The 19,535-nt window shown below is 37.3% G+C and overlaps 5 protein-coding genes across 14 annotated transcripts; 2 read left to right on the top strand and 3 right to left on the bottom strand.

Annotated features, from left to right (window-relative positions):
- The first annotated feature begins 904 nt into the window (after positions 1–904).
- LOC105177305 (membrane-anchored ubiquitin-fold protein 1) lies at positions 905–3,624 on the top strand. Of its 3 annotated transcripts, none has more exons than XM_011100410.3 (5): positions 905–1,064; positions 1,548–1,871; positions 2,659–2,823; positions 3,071–3,163; positions 3,248–3,624. In XM_011100410.3, the coding sequence occupies exons 2-4, from the start codon at positions 1,739–1,741 to the stop codon at positions 3,124–3,126; spliced, it is 354 nt and encodes a 117-aa protein (XP_011098712.1). In that variant the 5' UTR covers positions 905–1,064; positions 1,548–1,738; the 3' UTR covers positions 3,127–3,163; positions 3,248–3,624. The 3 variants fall into 3 exon arrangements, with proteins under 3 accessions (XP_011098712.1, XP_011098713.1, XP_011098714.1); XM_011100411.3 differs by having other exon boundaries at positions 914–1,068; XM_011100412.3 differs by lacking the exon at positions 905–1,064 and adding an exon at positions 1,083–1,211.
- Positions 3,625–4,743: 1,119 nt separating this feature from the next.
- EMB2076 (Pentatricopeptide repeat (PPR) superfamily protein) lies at positions 4,744–7,532 on the bottom strand. The gene is made up of 3 exons (XM_011100407.3): positions 7,388–7,532; positions 5,496–7,223; positions 4,744–5,207 (listed from the first exon to the last, which is right to left on the bottom strand). Exons 2-3 carry the CDS (start codon positions 7,167–7,169, stop codon positions 5,046–5,048), a joined length of 1,836 nt encoding a protein of 611 aa, XP_011098709.1. The 5' UTR covers positions 7,170–7,223; positions 7,388–7,532; the 3' UTR covers positions 4,744–5,045.
- A 23-nt stretch (positions 7,533–7,555) lies between these two features.
- On the top strand, positions 7,556–9,516 carry LOC105177304 (uncharacterized). 2 transcript variants are annotated; one of them, XM_011100409.3, is made up of 6 exons: positions 7,556–7,707; positions 7,809–7,943; positions 8,089–8,162; positions 8,383–8,462; positions 8,709–8,860; positions 9,271–9,516. In XM_011100409.3, exons 1-6 carry the CDS (start codon positions 7,704–7,706, stop codon positions 9,312–9,314), a joined length of 489 nt encoding a protein of 162 aa, XP_011098711.1. In that variant the 5' UTR covers positions 7,556–7,703; the 3' UTR covers positions 9,315–9,516. The 2 variants fall into 2 exon arrangements, with proteins under 2 accessions (XP_011098711.1, XP_011098710.1); XM_011100408.3 differs by having other exon boundaries at positions 9,297–9,516.
- A 683-nt stretch (positions 9,517–10,199) lies between these two features.
- On the bottom strand, positions 10,200–12,653 carry LOC105177302 (EID1-like F-box protein 2). 4 transcript variants are annotated; one of them, XM_011100402.3, is made up of 3 exons: positions 12,308–12,653; positions 10,703–11,594; positions 10,200–10,500 (listed from the first exon to the last, which is right to left on the bottom strand). In XM_011100402.3, exon 2 carries the CDS (start codon positions 11,588–11,590, stop codon positions 10,721–10,723), a length of 870 nt encoding a protein of 289 aa, XP_011098704.1. In that variant the 5' UTR covers positions 11,591–11,594; positions 12,308–12,653; the 3' UTR covers positions 10,200–10,500; positions 10,703–10,720. The 4 variants fall into 4 exon arrangements, with proteins under 4 accessions (XP_011098704.1, XP_011098707.1, XP_011098706.1 ...); XM_011100405.3 differs by having other exon boundaries at positions 10,703–11,473; positions 12,308–12,652; XM_011100404.3 differs by having other exon boundaries at positions 10,703–11,467; positions 12,308–12,650.
- Positions 12,654–13,713: 1,060 nt separating this feature from the next.
- Positions 13,714–18,713, bottom strand: LOC105177358 (uncharacterized). Of its 4 annotated transcripts, none has more exons than XM_088885172.1 (3): positions 18,417–18,713; positions 18,265–18,306; positions 13,714–16,868 (listed from the first exon to the last, which is right to left on the bottom strand). In XM_088885172.1, exon 3 carries the CDS (start codon positions 16,836–16,838, stop codon positions 14,202–14,204), a length of 2,637 nt encoding a protein of 878 aa, XP_088741298.1. In that variant the 5' UTR covers positions 16,839–16,868; positions 18,265–18,306; positions 18,417–18,713; the 3' UTR covers positions 13,714–14,201. The 4 variants fall into 4 exon arrangements, with proteins under 4 accessions (XP_088741298.1, XP_088741300.1, XP_088741299.1 ...); XM_088885174.1 differs by having other exon boundaries at positions 18,219–18,306; XM_088885173.1 differs by having other exon boundaries at positions 18,265–18,309.
- Between the last annotated feature and the right edge of the window lie 822 nt (positions 18,714–19,535).

Consider the following 19,535-nt stretch of genomic DNA (forward strand, 5'->3'; position numbering starts at 1 on the left):
GTAAGAATTTTGTAATCAATAGGATCAAAAATAAATATACCCTAATTTATGGAACGAAAAAAGTCATTTTCTTGTTAGATGGTTGTTAATTGTATGATGATATTTTATATTTATATTTTTTAAATAATAAAAAAATATTTATAATAATGACAAATTTCAAAAAATTTGTTGTAATTTACCTTATTTTCTATTAAACGATGTCACTGTACATGATTCAAGCTGTAGTTTGTTGGTTTCAATAATTATTAAGTTGTTCTTGTCTTTCATATCTAAAAAACAATGGCTGTCCCTACCCCTCTATACTTTCTCTTACATTTGTTAGTTTATCATCAATATACAACAAAAAATATCCGTTTGTCTTTTATTTTAAATAATAATAATAATAAAGAAAAGAAAGAACAGAAATGTGATGCCACAAATTTCAATTTTTATTACATTGCAGACACTGACAAAGGCTCCGTATCCATATTAACTACTTTGTCCAAAAGAAATAGACAGAAAGAAAGAAAAGTGTAATGAAGAGCTTACAAAAATGTGGGACGTGGCTAATTTGATCATCATATCAATAAAAGAGAAAATAAAAAAGCAAAAAAAAAAAAGGAGTTAAGTAACAATCATAACTAATTCCCGGTCAAAAAGGGATACAGCTATTAATTTTTCTTAATTAATTGCTCCAACTTTATATATATTAAAAAGAAAGAAGATTATTGCCATAGAGTTTGGAGAATTAGAAATTAAATTTCATTCTTTCATAATTATTATTATTAGTATTTATTATAAGTAAGACTTTGAAAAGTACGAAACAGCGTTGTCCGTCTCGTCTTTCTATCAGCATTTTCTTTTTTTTTTTTTTAAATGTGTCTGTCTGGGCTTCACTAATTAATTAATTAGCATTTAATTACCTTGTTGTTACAATATCTTTTTATTAGTGCTAATGCACAGCACTCCTCCGCAGCCCCCTTCTTCTTCTTGTTCCTCTTCTTTGGATTGGGTTTTTGAGTTTCTTGAAAAAATAAAAGAAAATTCGTGAAAAGGGAGAAAAGAGGAGGAGGATCCCAGATCAAGTAAGTGAGTTCTTGCCATATTTTTGTTTACTGAAATATTGGGAAACTAAGGAAGAAATTCTTGAGTGTTTCTTGGGTTTGACTTTTGATTGATTGAGAGGAAAATTGGTGTTAAAAAAAGGATTATTTGGGGGAGGGAAATAGCTGGTGAGATTCTACTGTCACTCTCTTTCTTTATTTGGCTTCATTTTCGTTATCTTTTTGTGTCAAGGTGGAGTTGCATTACATCCATATATTCTTGGATATGTCCAAGTTTTGGGTTCTTATTCTCTGCTACTGGGCATGATTGGATCAGTGCTTAATTTTCTGGATGTATAATAGGATTATCTCTGCACCCATTTGGCTTTTGATTGTATATTTTTTATGAATAGTACATCTGGTGCTCCAATTTAGCTTCCATTATATGCTAATATTCCTTTGTATATCTGCACCTTAGTAATTCCAAGATTTTGTTTTTTTATTAATCCTAAAATCATATCTCAGATTCAAAAAAGAGAAGGATATGGTGGATGGATTTTGTGAGTCAATATCAAGAGGAGATATTTGTAATTATTGAGTGGGTTCTTGATTTGGTGTGAACCACTATAAGTGGGATTGGAGATTGATTGCTTTGTGGAAGAGCAAAGTGAATATCAAGTTCTTTTTGTTGAACTCTGTTCTGGGATAGCTTGAACATGTCTGGAGCACAAGATCAGCTAGAGATCAAGTTTAGGTTGACTGATGGAACAGATATCGGACCGAGAAATTTTCCTGTGGCTACAAGTGTTGCTACCTTGAAGGAGAATATCATAGCTCAATGGCCCAAAGGTTAGTTAAATCTTTCAAGTCTGTGATTGTGTTTTTGTTTGTTTGTCTTTTGCTGAAATTGCCACGACTTCGTTCTGCCATTGTGATGCAATTAGGATGAACATATGTGAGTTTTAATCCTAGTGGCTTAGGCGTGGTTCCTGGGTTCTGGTTGTGCAATTATGCTTGAAATCAGAAAGGGATTGAATGTGCCATGTGTCTAGATTAAGCTGGTATAGCATTTGTCTTGGACCTGATGTAAACTTCTCCACTGGGTTTGTGAAATTCCAAATACAAATTCCTGCCAAAGTTAAGCTCCTTCTGGGAAATAAATTGCATTATTTTTCTACCCATCTGAAGCAGAAAACAGAAAGCCAGGATCTTCAATCATCACTGTTTGATATAGTGTTCGGACGATTGAGTTTGTCTTTGGCCACACCCAAAGTTGGTCTGTAACCTGTAACTTCTCTGTCTTCATAATTATGAGCACCTCGCATAAAACCCAAGAATAGGGTAATTTTTGTTCACGGGGGACAAAAAAACTTGCACATATTCTTAGGTTACTAAAATCTAGTGTTGCTTATCAACTTTCATGCAACCCTCCACTCCTACCCCTCCTTCCTGCTAGAAGTCAAATTGAAATGGAACTCGGAACTTATCTTAATTTTGTTTGCATATGTTCCAAACTTAGACTTTTCCTGCATCGTTGATGTCTTTGCTTAGGACGACTGTTGCCTATTCCACAATTTGAGCAATTTTTATTGTTCCTTTGTATCCTACACGTGCTAAAATACTTATTTTGAAACAGAGAAAGAAAATGGTCCACGTACGGTAAAAGATATCAAATTAATCAGCGCTGGAAGAATATTGGAGAACAATAGAACTGTGGGTGAATGTAGGAGCCCATTATGTGATATTCCAGGAGGAGTCACAACCATGCATGTTGTCGTTCAACCGCCATCAACGGAAAAGGGTATCTTTAAGCTTCTTGTTAGTCCTACAGAAAATTGATAATATGAAGTATGACATTGTCTTTTAGAAATTTTCTGACAGCTTTACAGTATAATCCTTGGCTGTTATTGATCACTTCTTGAATGTAATGCGGTTCAGTGCTGCCCTCTGTGATTTTTGCTTTTGAATGGTCTTGTCTCAAATGCCTTCCTTTCTTCTTTCATTAAGGGCATCTTCTTGATGTGAGCTAATCTTTTTTCATGGAACAGAAAGGAAATTGCCAACTGACCCTAAGCAGAACAAATGCGTCTGTGTGATATTATGAGATCCAGCTCCAGAAGCAGGAGAATCATTACTTGCAGGTTGGTAGGTTCTTAGCTCCATTCACTAGAATTGATGTAAGTTACAAAATAAATTTTTGTTCTTGTTTTCCCGACTTTATGCAGATGAGGTTTCTGGGTTTGGTCGGTAAAGTCATTGAGATTGGCAGATTGGCTTGTCTATCCAATGCAAGTGGTGAAATGTGCAGTCATTGTCAAAATCATATCTTCGTCCAGGTCCACGTGTCCATATAGTCATCAGTTTCGCGTCCATATAGCATATCTTTTCACTAAATTATTTCAGATTATATTTCTGTATTCACGGCCTTTTCCTCCAATTGAAGATTTCTGCCTGCTTTGAATAAACCATTTCATGGTAGCAGAATGAGGCAATTGGTTTAAACTTCAGTGATATGTTCATGTTAGTAGATGAAAGCTGATATGTGTGAACTGTTTCTCAGCAATAATGAAGGAACATAAGGGAAGCTTCAGGTTCATTTGAATTATATCTTCATAGTTTGTACCTGCTTGTGGTTGATCCGGATCAAGATTTGTTTTCTTGAAACATTCATTCGGTCTTGATTAGAGGACTTCTTATTGGTGACGCCGAGCCTAACAGATTTTGTTTTTTATAACTGCATCCGTCTACTCACGTAGTGCCACAGATTGGAAAGTGATTTGAGCCACATAGACTAGTGAATAAACGTCGAAGCTTCCTTGTGATGAGGCAAGAAATCAAGAAACTGTTGCATTCATCACAATCTAACCAGTGAAAATCTTAGATGTTATAAAATTAGGTATGTTAGGTCCACACATCAAGTTTCTGCCAATAATGTGAGATTACGTAAGCTGTTCGACTCTAAACTGAAGAAATGCAAGAGTTGCATTTCTCTTTCCCCTTTCTTGGTTGGAGGTTGGCAAGAAATGTTGATGAAAAGGAATCAGTCAGGCTGTTAACTTGCTTCCGTGATTAGCTAAATTAGCCTTTACACCCTGTATGCAACTCTTTCTTCAATCAGACTTTGACACTAAAAAGCTGACATTAGAAACTATTATTTGTAACATGCATCCTTCTGTTCAAGCAGGAACTGATGCTGAAAAGCTGGTATTAATTTATACTATATGAATTCCTGCTTGTTTACCCCAGGAAAAGACAGATACCAACAAAAAGGCATTTCCATTTTGTTTATTTTTAAGAGTAGCAAGAAGATGGGTAAATTACAATCACAAGTTAGTGCTAAAATCCATTGCAAGTTACGGTATTCTTGATGTTGGCCTGTGGGGCAGCAAACGTTGTTGTGCAGATAACAAATTGAAACATGACAAACAAAATCAATGATTACTTCCAACTATTTAGGGCCAATATTTGTATAGCTTCTTTAAAGAGTCAATCTTGTGCCCAGAAGCATCCGCCCACGCCCTTTTCCCCCATGCCTGCTATAGCTAGAGAACGAGTTTTTCCAGTTCTTCAATGAATCAAGAAAGGAACCAACATAGAGTAATGACATTCTCGAAGTCGATTCTTGAATCACAACTTAGCTGATATATTTGCGGAGCAACTTTGGAAAGGAAGAATGTCTTTTACCATGTGAACTATTTCTACTGCAAGCAGCTTGCTAAAATTATCTAAAATCAAGAGATGAACAGTTTTATGATTTGCTCAGGAACCTGAATCGTCTTGAGAACTAAATTCTAACAGCACTGAGCTGACTTGTAAACTATTGAACTCATTAGCTGTAATAGCTCTAAACCTAATCTTCTATACATCAAATAAGTAACTGAATAATATACAGAAAGAGGTTGGAGGATATCAGAAAAACCTATACAATACAGAGTCAGGTCTCTTGTGGTCTGAACCATAAAGCATAAAGATTGCATGGCTAACATTAGACACTAATCCTTAAGAGTGTTTCTTTTTTTCTGATCAACCTTTTGGTAAGTTTTGCAGCATCAAAGCCCGAGTTTTGCCATCGGGTTTGAGGCCAATCTCACGCATTTTCGCGTAGAATTTTCTTGCCAAGTCAGTCTTGCTCCTCAAGCAGATACCCTGAATAGCAGCATTATATAGAGATCCATTTGGTGCAGACTGCAGCATGACAAATAACATCATTGGGTTAGGAATGACATTCAATGGGAACACATTATCAACCGCCAAAAGAAAAAGAAGGAAGGAAGAAAGAAAAAGGAACGAAAACGTGACTCTTTAAGCAAAAAGGAACGAAAACATGACTCTTTAAGCAACGAAAAGTGGTTATTACTGAAGAAAAGAAAATGAAAAGGATGGAGGGGCAAACAGTCATCTCTCTGTATCCAGATTCCAGAAGGGAGCTCTTGTAAACACGAGATAGAATGTTAAATCAGTTCAGAAACTTACATTTAGGATTTCTTCGACTTCATCCCAAAGGGAACCCCAGATACAACCTCTTATTAGTGACAAAAGAGTGAATATGTCAGGAGATTGTTTTTGCTGAACCATGCGCTCATAAACTCGCAATGCAACCTTCGGTTTCCTTGCAGCCTCACAAGCTCCAATAACAAGGTTATATGATGTAACAGAAACAGGAAACACAGAATCTTCCATTTCCCATAGTAGCTGCATTGCTCTTTCCCAAAGCCCAAGCCTCTGGCAAGACATCAAACATGTATTGTATATGTGCAGATTTATGACGGTGCTGTCCTCTCTTCTAATGGTCTCAAAGAGCCGAAGAGCATCAGCATGTCGATTCGCCCGGTTCAATGCAACAAGCAGTGCATTCCAAGTGTATGCATCAGGTTTATAGCCCAACGATCTCAAAAGACCATAAACCTTGAATGCGTGTTCAACTTTGGCTGCTTTCCCAAGTGAGTTAATTAAAGCATTACAAGCTGTTAGAGTCGGCTTCAGCTCACTGTTTAACATACTCTGCAAGACATTTAGTGCCATATCCCACTTCCCCTCTCTCGTGCAAGCTCCAATAATCGCTTGCATAGAATCATCCCCTGGACATAATCCATTTCGAATCATCTCATGATATGCATCAAGAGCTAGTTCATTTCGACCACAACGAACAAATATGCAAACTAACAGGCGATATGTTACTATTGTCCCTACATGGCCATTATCTTGCAATTTTCTCCACATCCTCTCAGCCTGAACCCAGTTGTTCAACTTTCCAAATATTGCTATCATAGTATTATAAACAATTGTGTCCATATACTTTCTGGTTTTGCTCGCCCTATCTGCTTCCTCAAACATACTTAATGCTATATCACAGCCCCGATCATTTGCAACTGCTTTTAAAATCAAGCTATAAGTGTGGCCAGTAATGATCTCACGTGTCTTCATAAACTCAAATATTTTCAAGGCATCATCAAGTCTTCCATTTCTTGAGAGACAGGAAAGAAGTGAATTGCAAGCATGTGAATTAGGCAGCAGACCAGAAAACTCCATTGACCTATATAATGCTAAAACACTTCTAACTTTATTTGATCTGCTGAGCTTCAAAATCCTTTTCGATAATATTTCTTCATTCCTCTCCTCCAAGTAATATCTCTCATTGTCAGTCTCATCGATAGTTTTTGTAGATCTCCTTAAACTATCATCCAAATTATTTTGATATTCCAACTCTTCATCAGACAAATCACCCCAAGGTGGCAATATATGTTGCGGGCAATTTTCACTAAAACCTTCTTTTCCTTCAAAAAGTGGGGTTCTTCCTTCATCACAATCTGACTCAAACTCAAGCCTCGCAACCTTATTAGGCATTATACAAGGAGTTTTAATTCCAATTGACTTACACGACAGAAAATTTTCTGGGGTTATCTGTTTAGGAGTTCCTAACCACGTGCTCGACCCCTCAGCTAAAGCAACCACACCAAAGACATGATTCTTGGCACAATTCATCTTTATGTTTAATCTCCAACTCAAATATGCAGAACAACCAATACACTTTAAATGGGTTCTAAGATCATGCCTTCTTGAACAGCAAAACCAGTGAGTTTGGTGGCTGTTCCTGTACATGGAAATAGAACATGCTGGTGGATTGTTCAGCATCTCTACCATTACCATATCCAACCCAAAAGCAGAACGATTGAATTTTTCTATATGTTGCCTCTACCAAAACTGGTATCCAAGAAAGAAATCATCAAATCAGATATAGTTTTAGACAACTAAAACTTGTATGCTAACAGAATTTTCTTTCCTCGAAACAAGAAAGACGCAATTCTTGAATTCCAGATTGCACTGCGATTAGAAGATAAAAAAGCAAAGCATGAATGAAGTAGTACCTCGAGAAGGTTTACGGATTTCTAAAAACGAACTTAGAGCTTGCGAATGAAATCTCTCTCTCTCGAAGCAGAGATGGGAGAGAATGAGACAAGCAGCGTAGGAAGTGTCCAGAAAGGATGCTAGCAAGATAGCTAGCGGTAGATAGAAAGAAATCGTAAACAAGATAGCACCCTGACGACGTCGTTCTAACAAAATATCAAACGCCACTCCGTTGGCATAAAAACCCTCTCCCACTTCAAAAACATAAAAACCCTCTCAACATTTGACCTAAAACCCCGGGAAAGAGAGTGCATAGACAACTTCCATAACCCTACAATGGGTAAGTTGTTTTCCTCCCGAACCGGAAAAATACGATTATTTTTGTTTATTTGTTGGTCAATTCGTGTATTCTGCTACCTTTATCATGCTTTCTTGTTGCAGAAGGAGGAGAAAAAGAGGAGAAATCCCAAACGGTAATGGAGGGTGTAGCGTCAATAGCCCTTCTGCCCAGTGGATCCATTTCAGGCCATTTTATTCAGCTTCCGCACTCCATTTGCTATGGCCTCCATGGCACTGGTACTCTCTATCCTTTTAACTTGGAAGTATTAGTAGAATTGTTTTATCCAATATGAATAGCTGTGTATTTGTATTTGATTGTGTTTTTGCCAGTCCATATAAATAAATTTGCTCATGCACTTGCTTTTTCGTATTTTTGCAAAAGAACTGGAGTGTGAAAGGGAGTGCAGCAGGGGTGAGGATTACCGCCTGATCAAGCTAACTGTAACAGACTATAATGTTAGTGTCATTTTCTTTATTTTTTATGCCTTGAAATTTGCTATACTTGTAAAACTCACGTTCCCTTATTCTATTACACCCTACAATCGTGTCAAGTTATCTTGTTCTTGTTGACTCAGTATGTTCTCTAGCTAGGGAGTGTTGGTCTTGCTTTTTGAAAGAAATGGATTTCAATTAACATATGATCATTGCAATCATTCTGATAAATTCCTAACAACAGACTAAGAGAGAAAGAGAGATAGTGGTGGAGTGCAGAGGACATGATGCTGCCAAGATATGCAGCACTGACCATGCTCATGGGTAAGCTATTTGTGCAATATCTTTTATGTTGCTGGCATGCCAGTATAGTCAAAAAGTTGTGTTTGGCATTAAGCATGTACATTTTGTGTATTATTGGGCTTAGCTTGAAGATGGATTTCATTTTAAGTTTATCGTAAATCTAGTGAGTTGTAATATCAAATAGGTTATTGTTTTGGCTTCTAGGAAAAGACTGCCTAAGACTAAGTTGTTATTGTGGTTCCTTGAAGGCCTTTCATTTGGTAACAGGTGGCAGAAGGATGTTGTGGGTATGCTTGAACAGAAGCATGGGAAACATAAGGTTTCAGTTTCTTTTGAATGTGAAACACTCAAAGCTGAGAAAGCAGCTGAGGAGCATCTCAGAAAATTCATGCCTAAGTTAGTGGGCATGGATGCTGTCGGTAAATCAATAACCAGTTCTTAATATTTTAAGAGCCATTTTCTTGAAAGTTGTATGTCCGCATAATAAAAATAAATTAAACTCATTTCAAGCAGAGCAACAAGCAACTTAGAACATCTTATATAATCAAACATGTCATCTTCATCATTCACAGAGGGAGTAGAAAAACTGGCTTACATATAACCTCACAGCCTCATGACTCTTAGAAATCTTGTGTACATCTGTGAGCGTCAAGATTTTAGTAAGTTTCAATAGATTAGGCCTGTTTGCTTGAACAAGTGACAAAATGAAATATGGTAAGAGATCACCAAGCAGTTCTCTTCAGGTGCCATTAGCTGTTGTATGCTTTCATCGACAAACTGCAGCTTGATGTCTAACGTTGTTTTTGATTCGTTTTCAATTTTCGTTTAGTCTTGACAGGAAGCCTATATTTGCAGTTAATATTGGTCATATGACCATTGAGGGATTGAACTTTGATGCAGAGACTGAATGCAAATGTATTGAGCAGAGCAGTTGACTGTGAATCACTAGATTGAACCTATGTACAGGCTGTTGAATTCTGTTATTGTCTTGTCTGAGTTCCTCTGAAAATTGACTCATTGTATTTCTGGTTCCTTTTTTTCTGATACATCTAAACACGGTATCTCTTTCGGTTTATGATCGTTAATGCTATGATACCTGCATCAACACATGGCATACATGGATTTGCCTATTTATCCAAATGACCCATCCGTTCACTGTATCAAAGGTTTGACCCCTTACCTAGCATTGTCCCCAAGTTTCTCCATTATGACTGATGATTTGTGAAAGAATTGTACTAGTTAGAAGTACCTTAATCAACGAGAAGTCTGACTTGATTGTAGGAGTACTTTTAACAGGATCTGCAACTTGTTCCAAACTCAGATATTTCTCATTAATTAACTACTTTGGATAATGAGACAAAGATAATGGGATATAAGCCTTGTTCCCCTTTCAGCAGAATGCATCTTCATGGACCAGATGGCTAATGTAGGAGGCAAGTATACAAGAGATATTTGGTAGCATTGAGGTTCCATCATCCATGTTCATAATAAAATGAAAGGGGCCTTTCTGCTTCACAGACAGACGAAGATGAATTTTTCAAGAATGTCATTGGAATGAAAGTAGCGAATGAGAAGACTGGTGGAGTCTCTCATTTTCTGTGGTGATTATGATCCACTTGAAAATCCAAGCAATATTAGTATCATTTAGAACCTTTCTTCCCAACAATACAACCTTATTCTTTTTTTTCTTTTTTTTTTTCTGATAATTAAATACAACCTTATTCAAGGATAGAGATCCACAAGTTTGAAACTCGTGAATAAGTGTGTCAAACACCCAGCCTTCATTCAAATACAGAACGTTTTGAAGGTCATAATTGTACAAGACAGATACTTTTTTATGAACACAAAACAGTAGAAAGGTTAACAATGCACTAAAACAGTCTGCTAAGTAGGGGAAAAAAAGATCCCAAAGCAGCAGACTTAGAGTGGATTGGAACTCAAAACTAGAAAAAAGAAGTTCCACTCAACAGTCTGTAATATCTGACTCGCCCACTTCTCCAAATTGGCTGTTTTTCATCATATAGGTACACCAATGCGATTACTTTCATACATGATATCCCTAGCAAATAGGAGTAGTTTTCATCAGTAACAAGCTGAGAAGGCAAATCATCAAAGCACTCCAAAAAGCTTAAGCATAAACAAAATCAAAACAACAACAAACAACCAAGGCAAGATATAAGGGGAAGGTGGAAAAAGGAAGAATGATCTCCTGCGGAAGTGCGAATGTAAAAAGTCAAAACGCAAAGCTAGTAAATGACTACCTGACTTGTACTAAATTATCACTCCTCTGATGCTTCATCTGTATCAGATAGGGGCAAGAGGGTACAAATCCCGAGCACATGCCCGTTAAGGCACACATAATACTCAATACAATCTTCATAAGCACCCAACCGGCAGCTAGCACTTGACGGTATCATTTTAGCTGCCAGCATGTTCCATAGCCTTGCCTTACAATATGGACACACCTCGGTTGGATGCATTGGAGCACTTCTGCTTATCAGCATTTTCCTGACCTTTGACAGTGCAAAGGATTTAAATATCCCACGAAAAAAACCAACATCTCCTTCATCCCCTTGGTCAAGATGCTCGCAAGGATCAGACACGTATAAGACATCCGTTCTGCATTGTGGCAAGAGAAAGCTCTTGCCCGATGTCCTTGAGAACCGTGTCCGGTAGACAAAGTGGCCTGGAATGTTAATATTATTGAACAACCCATTTTTGTTGCATCCAGAACAATATATTAGCAGCTTGCCAAGTGCTCTCCAGTTCCCATCCACACTATGACTTCCACTCGACTGCAAATCAAGCATCATCTTGGGAGCTCGAGTCCTACAGAACTCCTTCCAAAGCACTCGTTTAGCAAGATCGTCAAACCATTTGCACACACAAGAAAGCGCCACAATCAACTTAGGGTTCCAATTCAAATGATTAAAAACTAAGAATAACACTTCTTCAGTAAGGTGTCCTTTCGTACAAACACAACTTGCCGAGTGTATGCAGCGAAATTGCTTTGTGAGAATCATTGTCTGCACCTTGTCGTAGAAACAAAAACCATGGTAAGTATCTCTATTCAGGCCCAAGTTTAATGATACCCATATTATCAACGGCAGATAGTAATGGAATATCAAACATCCATTAGTAGGAGTCATTACCCTGTCCCGCAAACCAAGAACAAGATAGAAAAAAGTAATATAATTACAATGATGAAGTCAAGAAACATCCTATGTAAATATAAATTTTGATAGAAGATATCAATTGCAATAAGCAGCACAACAAGAACTCTATTCAGCAGGAAAAGTCAGTGTTATTAAACAAGAAGGAAACAATCTGAACTATCTTTACTTAAGCATTAAATCTCTTGAACGAAATGAAAAGTACCCAAATATCATGGCCAAAAAACCTATGATAAATAACTCTACATTTAAATGTTATCTCTATGTACAACCCAGATAAAGCTGAAAAAAACTTTGGGTTCAGGAGCTGGGAAATATGCATTTTCAGAAACTTTTTTCCTGAAAAGAACAAGCATCATCTGAATCTATTCATCAATGCTCTGATGCACAAGAATCCATAAGTGAAAATCTTACACGCAGTACTCATCACACCCTACATTGATAGCAATGGATTCATCACTTCACAATCACAAGATAAACTCAAACCATCCCAGAAGTAAACCCACTTCAATATTCACATAGCCAGCAGCAAAACCAGCATTAGTTATAATCCAAAAGAGTTTCTACAATTTCCCAGAAAAATACATCTAACATCAACAGAACGCAAAACAATAAAATCAGAGAACTTCGAAAGGGCAAACAACAAATACACTAGATCGCGACAAACTCGAACGAAAGACCCCAAAATTCCACCTCAGTTCAAAGGCAGCTCACTTCCAGCATACGTCCACAAATTTTCAGCTGCACGAACAAGCAAACCAAGATTGGGAGGATCGGCATATAATGCCAAAGGGCAAATTCCGAGGCCGATAAAATTTCCTGATAACATACAAAAAAAATTGCTGGAGATTGTATCTATTTAGCAGAAACAATTTCGGCCCAGAAAATAAAAAATCAATCTTCAGCTTGGAAATATTATTCTCAGGGATTTCGCCAAAGCCAAATATGAAGTCGTGAGCCGGCCTCCGACGTAGCATATCTTGAACAAGAAAGGAAAAAAAAAATAAAAAAATATATATATACATATATACACACAATATATTAAAAAAATAATTAAAAAGAATATCTCTGGTATATGATAAACACAGAGAGAGGAGTGAGGAGTATTGTTTTAAGCTAGAAAAGGACCAATCGTTTATTTTTCAGTGATTTGTACATTTTATCTTTTTGCTTATGTGGAAATTTAAAGGCCATTATTTTCCTTATTTGTTAACTCATTGGTCCTTCAATTTCTTAGGTCACAGACATCAAGTTGATGAGAATTTGCACTGTGATATTCACCCTTTATTGGGTCGACATGCAAAAACAAATTTTTTTTTTCAAAATTATGTCTTCAATAAAATTATTATTTCAAGAATGGGAGTTTAATACCAAAGTTTTTTTACTTCCATTTAAAATTTGTATCCCCTAAAATACAAATTGAGATATTAGAACTAAGGGTAAATTATAAAAGACTTTTTTGATATTTGTTATAATTATAAATAATTTTTTATTGTCTAAAAAATATCTTTTTGAAATTAACGATCCTTTGATAAATATCCCTTATAATAGGTTGTTAAGAGAGAATTTTTGTTATATAGTTATTAAGTTTAAAAAAATATTTATAATTTTTCAAACCACATAAAATATGTAATTATGATAAATTTTAAAAAAATTCGATATTTATATTAGAATTGATGATATGGTGGCAATATCAGCTCACTTGGACATTAAGGAAACATCATTGAGTAATAAAAATATCAGAGGATTTTGCTCAAAGAAACAAAAACCGTACAAGAGTGGATTCTTTCTTTAGAAAGTAACCAAAATATTTCTACTTTTATTTGAATTATATTTTATAAAATATTGATATATTTTAAACTGTTTTGATTAATGAGTTACCAAAATTATTTTAAATACTCAGTTTAAATTCAAATTCTTTTATCCAAACGTAATTGTGATTTTGCTTCAGTTTTGAAAATCATACCACCGTTCCATATTACAATTTCAAGTAGTTGCGAGTTATGAGGACTCTTGGAGGAGTTGCAAGACTGACTTTGGAGAATGAAATGAATTCTTGATAATCTGTTGTAGTTCTTCAACAGTTGCTAGGCAGAAAATGGTCAAGAAAAGTTGCTCTCTGTTATTCATAAGAAGAAGCCCACATCCAGCATACCCATAACAAGCATTCATCAAAGTTATAATTTGTCTGGAACACATTTGAAACCAGACAAAATGTCAAGAAAACCAACACAAAATCTGTAAATCTGTCAATACAAAACCAAGCATTCAGATCTTCAAAGTCAACTGTCGCAAACTCAAGGAAAATAACTCCACTCTTGTCCAGACCTTGAAGTTCTCCTTCTTCCTCTTCCCTTCAGTCTAAAATCTGAGAAGAAAGAAGAAAGAACAAGCTTACCCTACGGAAAGGTTTCGAAGCCACATCAAAACCACCAGGCACGACCACACATTGCAACGAGGCCTCCGAGGCTTTCTAATTATAACCTATATTGGCAGTACCAGAAACTCGCGAAATGCCACTCCACTATTCACACCCTTGTATTGTTCTCTTTAAATTGCTTCAAACTGTCAGAAACATGATGATATGTTATTGAGTACAAGTGACGGTCTGTGAAGAAGGTTTACTCTCCTGGAGGGAGATCACTGTTTCAAAAGCTCCAACCAGGGCTTTAACCTTACTTTTCCTGCTTTCAACAAGTTTACTTGCTGTTTCTTCGATTACATTATTGAGTAAACCTTGAGCATCTCTCTTTCCCTGTACATCTTGGTGCTTTAAAACGACCTTTCCGGAGGAAACCTCTCCACCACTAGCATTGACTCCAGTCTTTTTAAAGGATCTCCCCCTCAAATCATTACCGTCTTCGGCCCCGAGACCTCTTGCCCTCCTAAATCTGAGTCTCCTGGGGCCATTATTATCTGACTGAAGATCCACCACCTTCCCGCTCCTGAACTTTAACTTCACAGGAGAGGAATATTTGTTTTCAGACACCACCACCCTACTCTTTATCAGAGTCTTAGTTTGGTCTTTCACAGGCTTGCCAGTCTCCAGAGACTGATCACTGCCAGAGGTTAACTCACTTGCTTCACCGACACTTTCCTCAGTCCCTTCATTATCTTGTCCGTGGCCTGGTTTTTCATGACACAGTGACTCGCCTGAGGATGTAGGTGGAAGCGATGCAGCAGCATGGTCATGGGGAATGGACTGAACGACACTGTTCTGAGTTTCCTTCTTGATGGCATGCAAGGTTTTCTCGGAAACCTTCTCATTGTCAGATGGCTTAGTCTTGACCTTGCGTATCCGCTTTCGATCCTTCAGAGGAAACTTACTTTTCCTGCTTTCAACAAGTTTACTTGCTGTTTCTTCACTCACATTGTTGAGTAAACCTTTAGCATCTCTTTTCCCCTGCACATCTTGGTGGTTTAAAATGACCTTATGCGAGGAAACACCATTAGCATCATCTTTGACTCCAGTCTTTTTAAAGATTCTCCCCCTGAGATCAGCCTTGCCATCTTCTGCCCTGAGGACTCTTGCCCTCCTAAATCTGAGTCTCCTGGGGCCATTATTATCTGACTGAAGATCCACTACCTTCCCACTCCTGAACTTTAACTTCACAGGAGATGAATATTTGTTTTCAGAAACAACCACCCTAGCCTTTCTTAGAGTCTTGGTGTGATGCTCTTTCACAGGATTGCCAGTCTCCAGAGACTCATCGCTGTCAGAGATTAACTGGTCTGCTTCACCAACACTTGTCTGCTTCACCAGTGACTCATTGCTGTCAGAGATCAACTTGTCCGCTTCACCAACACTATTCTCTGTCCCTTCGTTATGTTGTTCGTGGCCTGGCAAAGAGGAAGATTTTGCATGACACAGTGAATCAGCTGAGGATGTAGATGGAAGTGATGAATCAGAATGATCATGGGGAATGGATTGAGAGACACTGTTTTGAATTTCCTTCTCGATGGCAAGCAAGGTTTTCCCGGAAGCTTTCTCATTGTCGAATGGCTTAGTCTTAACCTTGCGTATCTGATCTTTCACAGGAAACTTCTCGATGGCATGCAAGGTTTTCTCGGAAATTTTCTCATTGTCGGATGACTTAGTCTTGACCTTGCGTATCCGATTCCAATCCTCCACAGGAGTAATCAACTTCAAGTTTCCAGCTTTTCTTGATCTAGCGGATGCTGTCTTAATGGGGGAACTTTTAGGGGGCTGGGTAACAGCACGAGGTGCCAATATTTTCTTTGCAGATGCTTTGTACGCTGTTATATCTCGGACTGTTTTGGCATCACTGTTTCTTCTCCCTTTTCCACGTATACCATCTGAATTGTCAGAAGAAGAAGGTGATTCGACCATAACCGCTTTTGACTTTACGGGAGCCATATGCTGCTTGGACGGATAAGTTGTCTTTTTCTCAGGTCTTGACATTTTATTATCTGTCGGGGAAGCTGATTCTGCAGGAACTTCAACTCTTTTAGATGGAAAGACTACACTCTTAATGATTTCAGGGGGATCAGGTGAAGGGAATTTCTTAGAAGATGAAGGCTTGTTTTTTGGCAAAAGGGTCCTTCTAACAGGTGAAGCATTTTCTCCCGCCGAATAAGTTTTAACATCCGAGGACGTTTTGGGTTTCTGTGAAAAGGATTTGATATCAGGAGAAGGCTTCAGGTTAGGTGAATGGTTCTTGGTACTTGTCAAAGACTTCTGCTTGACAACCTTTCCCTTGTCCGAGGATGTCTTGGGATCTGGGGAACAGGATTTGGTACTAGGAGACGGCTTCAGGTCAGGTGGAAGGTTCTGGCCATCTGCTGGAGGCTTATAGTTAACAACCTTTTCCTTCTTCCGCTCATCAGAAACTATCATCCGCACAGGATTCAGCTCATAAGTAAAACATTTTGTAATTCTCTTTCGTAGAGGCTTCCTTGCCTCATTTTCAAACGAATGTTTTCTTCCATATTTACAGAAATCATGGCAAGAACCAGTGGAAGCTCTAAGATAATGAGGAACCACATTTTGACTACCACTCGCGGAATCTGATTTCACGGTTGAATGTCTAGTTAAACCATCCCCAGCATGGTATGAACCAGAGAATGCTCTGCTACAACGGGCATGAGTGCTGTGTACATCATTCAGAGACCCCGAACTCCCAGCAGAATTTCTGCTTATGATCCTGCCATCCAATTCACGTTTTTCAGGGGTTACCAATGAATCAATACTTCCTTCAGCCATGAAATGGACAGTTCTGGAAAACCCAAAATCCTGCAAATAAAAAGATACATACAAGTGATCAAATGTAACTGCATTAAGAAAGTTATAATGCTGTATAAGAAGCAAACACTTCAAGAAAAATAATATTTCCAAAAAGTACTCGATTTAGATGTAGAAAATGAGTAATATTCGACCCTCTCATTCTTAAGAATTTGGTGAATAAGTTGCAGTAGTTTATGATTTCTCGAAGACGCTCCACCTTAACATACTTGCAAGGTTACGATAAACTCCGTCCAAACCCATTAATAATCATAAATTACAACGAAGAAAGAAAACAGACTGAAAGCTGAAAGCATCCCTGCTAGCTTATTTTCAATGCCATATGCACTTAGCATTGGGATATGACCAAACTGCCTTTACAAAAAGAAAAATTTCAACACATTCCTCGTCCTGGAAATATCAAACAGTCAACTTAACAATTCGCAAGATGCAAAATCAATAAAGTTCCAGGAAATGCAACACCAAATCAAAACCACAATAAAGACTTAATCCCACTGTTGGCATTTGAAGAACAATACATATAGGACTAAATGAGAGATGATTTGGTTGCCACATCAAACAGTTAAGACCAAAAACACTTATTGGCAGAACAAAGAAAGTATAAAGATTCTAAAAAGTATGATCACTACATACTAACGTAATACACATGTTTATTCCAATTGAAAGAAAAAACAAACTAGCAACGTATGCTAATAACACTCTTCTCCGGCCTCAGCACGAATTCATTCACGAAACCAAATGCACAATGCAAATGAAATGATTGACGAATGTCTCTCCTTCCATTATTGTTCCAGAGGTTTGAACATGCAATTTCATTGATATACAACAAACAAAATATTAAATTTGGCTAACAATCTCTAAGAGATGAAAATAAACTCCAGTCTGGATGGGGAAATCCAGAAGTTCAATTCTTGATCCCATTAAAGACAGGAATTCTGATTTGTCATCATTAAGTAGTATATAACACACAAACAAGCACCTTGCAACTTGTCTAAAACCAGTCAATCACCCTGGGAGACGTACCTTTTCCTAAAGAAACCAAAGGCAAATTGAAGACGAGGCAACTCACAGAAAGCCAATTACAAAATCTACAACAAGACTTGCAAAAGAAGTAATCCAATCAACCAACAATCACACGATCACCGCTAAAAATATAAATCTTCGAACAAATTCTCGTCCAAAACATTAAGGCAAAAAACAGCCTATAACCGATTCAGTGGCTCTTGAAATTGCTGCAGCATCAAAAGACTACCTTCCAACATCCCCCAGACATAGAACTATGTAAAACTAAAAAATAAAAACAGATAACCCACGATAGACACATAAGAAAAAGGAGGTTACAATGCATTAATGATGGGACAATCAAGAAGTCCAAGAATCCGCGTACCTATCCCCCTTCCCTGCTGAAGCCCCCTTCTTTCCTTCGTCACTGCTTAACCGCAAAGCAAAGGAAAAACGTTAGGAAGAAATGAAATCAAACGAGGGCCATCCAAGAAACAGAATCAAGACATCCTAAAGCAGAGGAAGAAGAAGCCCCACCTTTTCCATATACAATCAAAGTCTTCACATAATTTTAATCTTCCATTCTTAAGTATTAATATTTAATATATGTTTGTTGTTGTTGTTGGTCGAGAGAGAGATCGTGCAAGCAACGCCTTTAAGTTTTGATGAGTTCTGGGGAGTTCTGTAAGGAGGCCTTTGCGCGTTTGTTGTTGAACAATCTCTGGTGAGGAGAGAGAAAGGTTTATTCCGTTCCGTGCCGTGTGTGAGTGTGAGTGTGAGTGTGTGTGAGAGAGAGAAAGCGCTGGAGCACGCAATGATGGAAGGTGGGAAAATGCGCTTTTAGAGGAAGGTCGGCGCCAGTTTTACTTTAATATTCGTCTCATTCTCATTCTTTCACTCATTCCTCTCCATACCATATTCCCTTTTTCTTTTTCTTTTTCTTGAATTGCAAAACTTAGGTACTAAGTATATATAATAAAATAAATGTTGGACCACCTAAACATATAACTTATATGTAATTTTTTTAATTTAGAAATTCAATCTCGTATATTCGTTTTTTTGGTTCGTGCCACTAATAATTAAGTGAATAATATGTTTGCACAAATTATCAAAATTCTAATACTAATATAAAGAATTAAGTCTATTTAATAGTAATTATAAATTAATTATATATATATTTGATATTGATAATTAATATAAATTAATTATTGAAGATTGAAATCGATAATGTAATTGTTGATTGTGAAAAGTTGCATCAACATTGCACACCGCGCCAACTTCAACCCATACTAGGGTGCTGTCGTGTTCACAGCGCCACAACTTGAGCCCATGCCACCATTCTATGTTCTTGGGAGTTGGAAGTGGGTTAGTGTTGCTATGTAATTTGAATGGGGTTAGATTGCAAAGATATTTTACTAGTTGGAATTAAGTTGGGAAATTGTTTATTATTAAGAGTGGATTGGTTTAGTGCAGAATCTGAGTTCTGCAGCAATGGGATGGGTTTCTTTAATTAAGCCACTAATAATTGCGTTGGTTGGTTTGGTTTAAAATAAGACTTAACTAAGCAAGTGAGATTAAATAATAATGAAGAGTTTGCAGTGGAAGGGTGCATGGATTTCTGTATGATTCATGGGAATCACATCACTTAGCCTAGGA

Source organism: Sesamum indicum, linkage group LG9, assembly GCF_026168435.1.
Source record: "Sesamum indicum cultivar Baizhima isolate 11 linkage group LG9, ASM2616843v1, whole genome shotgun sequence".
NCBI lineage: Eukaryota > Viridiplantae > Streptophyta > Magnoliopsida > Lamiales > Pedaliaceae > Sesamum > Sesamum indicum.